Source organism: Balaenoptera borealis, assembly GCF_965194805.1.
Source record: "Balaenoptera borealis genome assembly, chromosome: 3".
Classification (NCBI taxonomy): domain Eukaryota; kingdom Metazoa; phylum Chordata; class Mammalia; order Artiodactyla; family Balaenopteridae; genus Balaenoptera; species Balaenoptera borealis.
Window position 1 is genome coordinate 181173042 of NC_138866.1, and position 6000 is coordinate 181179041.

At 40.9% G+C, this 6000-nt stretch overlaps 1 protein-coding gene across 4 annotated transcripts in view; it reads right to left on the bottom strand.

Moving 5' to 3' along the window:
• NSUN6 (NOP2/Sun RNA methyltransferase 6) overlaps positions 1–5523 on the bottom strand; it is an 85784-nt gene extending 80261 nt beyond the window's left edge. The window contains exons 1-2 of one of the 4 annotated variants that reach the window (XM_082385564.1): positions 5046–5523; positions 2487–2642 (exon numbers count right to left, since the gene is read on the bottom strand). In XM_082385564.1, coding sequence (XP_082241690.1) covers positions 2487–2642; positions 5046–5120 — 231 coding nt within the window. In that variant the 5' untranslated portion in view covers positions 5121–5523. The other 3 variants (XM_082385565.1, XM_082385566.1, XM_082385567.1) reach the window with 3 other exon arrangements.
• Positions 5524–6000: the final 477 nt, after the last annotated feature.

Below are 6000 nucleotides of genomic sequence, written 5' to 3' on the forward strand. Positions count from 1 at the left end.
TGTGTCAACATACCACGTTTTGTTTTTCTATTCACCAGTCAATGGACATTTGGATAGCTTCTCCCTTTTGGTTATTATGAACAATGCTGCGATTAATGTTCATGCCCAAGCCTTTGCATGGACGTATGTTTTCATGTCTCTTGGGTAGACACCTAGGACTGGAATTGCTGGGTTGTACAGTAAATTTATGTTTAACTTTTTAAGAGACCACCAAACTGTCTTCCAAAGAAGCCAAACCACTTGACTTTCCCACCTGCAACGTATAAAGGTTCCAGTTTCTCCACATCCTTCACCAGTCAAATGAAATTTTAAATGATTAAATTTCAATATGTGACACAGAGATACTTGGAGACAAAGCACCCACTCATATACCGTTCAGGATATGTCTTCAGGACACACATGAGCTTGGGACATGGCAAAAGAAAGGAGATGTACAATCTAAAACCTCCTGCAAATCTCTTTTCCTGCTAGAAACAGGCACTGCTCAAGCCACCAGATTCTTACCTAGTGCCCACGGCCCAACCTCCTCAGTCTTATCTTAACCTTCCAGGAAAGGGACTCAAAAGCCCGGAGTGACTTCGTCTGCCTGATCTTAGATACAACCCCTGAGATCTTCTATTCCCATCAGAGTGGGATCCTAGATTATCTTAAGCTCTAGGAATAATTTGCTAGAAAACAATCTGGATCTGCCTGAGTTATGGACACCTTACGGGCCTCAGAACAGTTTCCTTCATACTGAAGACCTACATGCATGACTACATAAAAGTAATGATCTTAGTTGCTTAGAGGAACTGCTTATATTTTATGCCTAATGCCATTACTCTCGATAAAATTTCCACTCTTATTAAAAATCACATTAACCTTTCTCCAAGTCTTATTTAAAATTATTATACTAAGTTTTGCTCTCATACAGCCAGAAATCGTAGCTGGTTCTTCTTATAACCTGGTCATCTCCTCACAACTTGAAGTTCATAGAATTGTTCTTAAAGAGAGTATGATAAACATTCCATAAATGTAATGAGATTAAAGACAAAAAATAAATGAATCAAGCAACAAGGTCCTATTTGTACAACACAGGGAACTATATTCAATATCCTGTAATAAACCATAATGGAAAAGAATATGAAAAAGAATATTTATATGCATAACTGAGTCATTTTGCTGTACAGAAGAAATTAACACAACCTTGTAAATCAACTATACATCAATAAAATTTTTAAAAAAGAATCAATACCAGTGAAAATTCTCTGAAAATTTCTGTAAGTTATATCCAGAGTAAACTGATAACGCAGCCTCTGATATACAAATGCAAGTCTTTTAAGCATGCTTACCTCTTCCTTTTCATTTAGGCAGTAATTAGGAAGAAATAGGTCTGCTGACACCTATCATGGTTATTTGTTAGAAGAGATTTAATAACTACAAAATGCAACTTGAAGTACCCCCTTCAAGCAACTGTTTCCTCCATCTTACATTTCTTTGGAGGCAAGTTTCAGTGCACAGTGTATGAAACACAAAATGCACAGCTTTGGGGTTTTCTTTCTGGTTTAAAAAAAATGTTAATACAATTTTCAAAGGTTACCTTTCATTTACAGTTACTACAAAATATTGGCTGTATTTCCCATGTTGTACAACACATCCTTGAGCCTGTCCTACACCCAACAGTTTGTCCCTCCCCCTCCCCACCCCAATAGTGCCCCTCCCCCCCACCCCACTGGTAACCACTCGTTTGTTCTCTGTATCTGTGAGTCTGCTTCTTTTTTGTTATATTCACTAGTTGTATTTTTTAGATTCCACATATAAGTGATATCATGCAGTATTTGTCTTTCACTATCTGACTTACTTCACTTATAAAATGTACAGCTTTTGAAAGCAAAGAAGACAATATAAACAAGAAAGTTCCAATATTATTTTTCTGCCTGGAACTTTAAAAATGCCATTTTATAATACTGTTTTCACTTATAGAAAATGAGTATTATGCCAAAACTATTTTATTGGTTGAACAAAAAAAACTTTGTTTTATCTTTAAAATATATCTTTACATTATTTAATTTCCTGCTTTTATTATATTTAATTAAATTATTATATTAAAATAAAAAATATAATCCTACAGGTAATCAGTAGGCACCTCCTTACCTCTGGGCTCACCTTGGCTATGTGATCTGCCCTCATGGTCGTTATATGCTGCTTATTACAATATCACAGACATTTAGGGTTAGAATGGACCGCTTATGTATTTTAATGACGAAGCAACGGAGGCCCGGATGGGTTGAGTTACCTATCTAGTCACTAAATTAATTTAGAATCAGAAGTACTAGGTTCAAGTTCTAGCATGAGCACTCACTACGTAACCTTGAACAACATTCGTGATCCTCAATTTCCTCACCTGTAAACTTGTAATAGTATATCGTTCACATGATATTAGTGAGGAGTGACATGACATAGATTGTAGAAATCTAATTCTGTACATGACAAAAATGTGCACGAACCTTCTGAAGCTCATCAAATAACAGATTTTTCACATGTTGTACTGAGGCTAGATGCGTATTTACTCTGACAGTAGTGAATGATGGAGGATGGGACAACTTATGTAACAGAGTTTCAAACTTCCTTTCTGCTTCTTCTTTACCTAAAGCAGATACAACCTGAAAAGAAGAAAAGAACAAGTTAATGTTTCAGTTTCATTATACAAATTAAAAATATTAAGCAGGCTATATGTCTATACATTTGTTCCAACTAATGAAACATGATTCGGCAATTGTTCGGTTCCATTTCACTTTTCTGTATTTATACATTAAAAACACTAAGGGAATCGCGATATTTCACAGGGTTATGCTAATAAACACCTAGTGAAACACCAGACAAAAAGGGCTTAGAAAACCCTGCCTCGGGCTTCCCTGGTGGTGCAGTGGCTAAGAATCTGCCTGCCAACGCAGGGGACACGGGTTCAAGCCCTGGTCTGGAAAGATCCCACATGCTGCGGAGCAACTAAGCCCGTGCGCCACAACTACTGAGCCTGTGCTCTAGAGCCCGCGAGCCACAACTACTGAAGCCCGTGCACCTAGAGCCCGTGCTCCGCAAGAAGAGAAGCCACTGCAGTGAGAAGCCCGCGCAAGGCAGCAAAGAGCAGCCCCCGCTCGCCGCAACTAGAGGAAGCCCGCGTGCGGCAACACAGACCCAACACAGCCAAAAAAAAAAAAAAAATTTTTTAATTTTTAAAAGAACACTGCCTCACTTCAAAGCATTATTAACATTTTTAACATCTCTGCTACATTTATTCATATAAATTCAGGATTTCATTCTACTTATTTCTAAAAACATTAACTGTTATGTCACTTCTGTAGAACTAGTTCCTTGCTAACCTCGTATCCTAGAGCAAATTGGTTAGTAACGTTTTAAAACACCAATATTTGAAGAATAAGTAACACTGATACCGTCAAAGAGCCCCCATAACATCAGCTTCTTAATATGGTATTATTAAATGTAACAGATAGATATTGTCCAAAAAAAGACAGGTAGCAAGATACCTGTCAGAAATAAAGTTATAAAGACTCAAACGACCAAGTTCCCTTGTAATTAACTAAAGCTTTTGAGACACGTATTTCCCCATTTTTTGTCATCTTTGACTATACCCTGCCTCACAGAATCTTCATAAACCACTTGCCAGCCTAATAATCCACTAGCCTAAAAATATTAGTACTCTCTCAAGGTTTGTTTTTTTTAACTGAATATTCCATTACCTTTGATACTTTTTACAAAGGGATGGTTTTTCTTTTTGTAAAATCGTATAGTTAGTGGGTTTGAGGCAGAAGTGGTGTCAAAGACAGACATTTGAATCTTTTTTTATAAAACAATGTTAACCATTTTTAAAACTGCTGGGGAAAAAAACTGCTGACTGCCTCTATTTCTCTTAATACGCTCCTTATACTATAAGTTCTTTGAAATCAAGAAGGTATTTTCTCTTTCCGTACTGTCCTGCCCCTTGACGTAATCTCTGGAAATAAAATGTAGAAATCAAACTTAGAAGTCATGGCTTCACCAACATCTCTGAAAATGAGTAACATTTTTGCGGCTTCACTTCGAATAGAAAACCAAAGATTTGGAAAACACAAAGTTGCCTACAGGGGCGGTGGAAAGGTGGAGAGAGCACAGGCTTGGCAATAAAAGACAATCAACATTCATTGAGGACTTCTGTGCTCTGCACGGCCAACAGCACAAAGAAGGAACATTTGTGGAGGACCTATTAGGCGCCAAAGCGATGCCAGGTGCTTGCACTTACGATTAATACGTTAAAACAACCACCTTGAAATTTTACTACTGTTAACAGTCCTCAAGTTTCACAGAAAAGGAAAGAAAGGTTAAGGGATGTGAAGTAACTGCCTCAAAGCCCTGGGATGCAAACCAGGGGCTTGGGGTCCCAAATCCATTCCTTTTCCCAATCGACCTGAGCTCTTTACCTTCACATTTCAACACTGTTACGTGACAGCGGTGTCAATTTGATTCAGTAACGTCGCTCTTTGGACCCTCAGTTCTCTCACCTATAAAAAATAGGGAGGAAATCTCTACCAAAAAAAGACTGCGCAGATTGATATGTAAAGGTCTGCAGTTCATCTAGCACAACTGGTGGCATTTAAGAAGCACTCACTGAATGATAGTAAACCTTCCACCTGAGGGCCAAGGCAGGCGCTCTAAGAGTACAGGCGTTTCTTCTCTACAGGACTTAAATTCTCGGAGACGGGGATCTTGTCTTGCTCACCCTTGTAATCCTTTCAGTGCATTCCCGCCGCCAGACACACAACCGCTTTTTCCCCCTCCCTCCTTTCCCATTCCTAAATGTTAAAACATACACCCCATACACCTCTTAGCTCGGAAAGCATTCATTAAATACCTGCAGAAAGATATCAGCATGTTTTACATTCGGAAAGCCGAATACTAAGAAACAACGGCTGTAAACATTTGATTGCCTTTTAGATTATTTTTCTGTTTCTCTAGAGCGTGTACATATTTGAATTTTTGCAAATAGCATCTAACGTGTTTATCTGACCTACCTCCTCATTCATAAAGCCCGCTTTCAGATAGTTTTCAACCTCAAGTCTCAAAGATATTTTAGGGAAAACAGACATTTTCCTATCGCTTAGTTCTCCTCCTCCACGAGAAATACTGGAAAACGGTGGTTTTTCTCTCTCCGAATTACACGGAGCGTCTGGGCAATGAATCCCACCCACAACGTGCCGGGACCACCGATGCTCGGGAAGAGCGCGCTGCTCACGCCGAGTTAAAATGGGAAACGCGGAGGAATCTTCCACGCCTTCTGGAGCGTGGCCAGTCTGGAGCGGCTTCCTCTCCTCCCAGGGCCTTCTTTAGCGACGCCCACGGAAATCACTGAGAGGCAATGCCACTCACGTTGCAGAGAAGAAAAAAAAAGCCGTGAGGAGTGAATCCGCCGTGAACTGGGCAGAGATGTGGAAACCAGGCTGGGAACACCGCGGCCTAATCTCCACTCCCTCGGCCCCTGTTTTTCAGCAGAAAGCCGCTTCCGTCATGCGTCACTTCCGGCAATGCGGCCCACCCCTCCTTCCCCTGCCCTCCAATCCGCAGCCGCAGATTGCCGCTACGTCACGTCCCCGGAGTTTCCCAGCTCCGCCCGCGGCGCATCCACGTGCAGCGGGCCTGGGCGGGCGCTTTAAGGGGATGGAGGAGGAGCTGCCTCCGGGACCTGCGAACAGGCCCAGCTGTCGGGCGGAGGTGGGCGGGCAGAGCTGGGTGCCAATTGGGGAGGGTTGAGTCGTGCTAGCCTGAATAAGGTGAGGAGTCAATCAGTTACCTGCTAGGTGACCTCCAAAGAAAGAATGAAACCAGAATTTATTTGGGCCTATCGTCCACCCTTTGATTTTTTGAAATTACCTTCCCTCTCTTAGGCTTGCTGGTCTGACTTCAGTTGTGAATAAACAACATTATTCACATTTTTAAAAGCTGGGTTGGGCTTCCCTGGTGGCGCAGTGG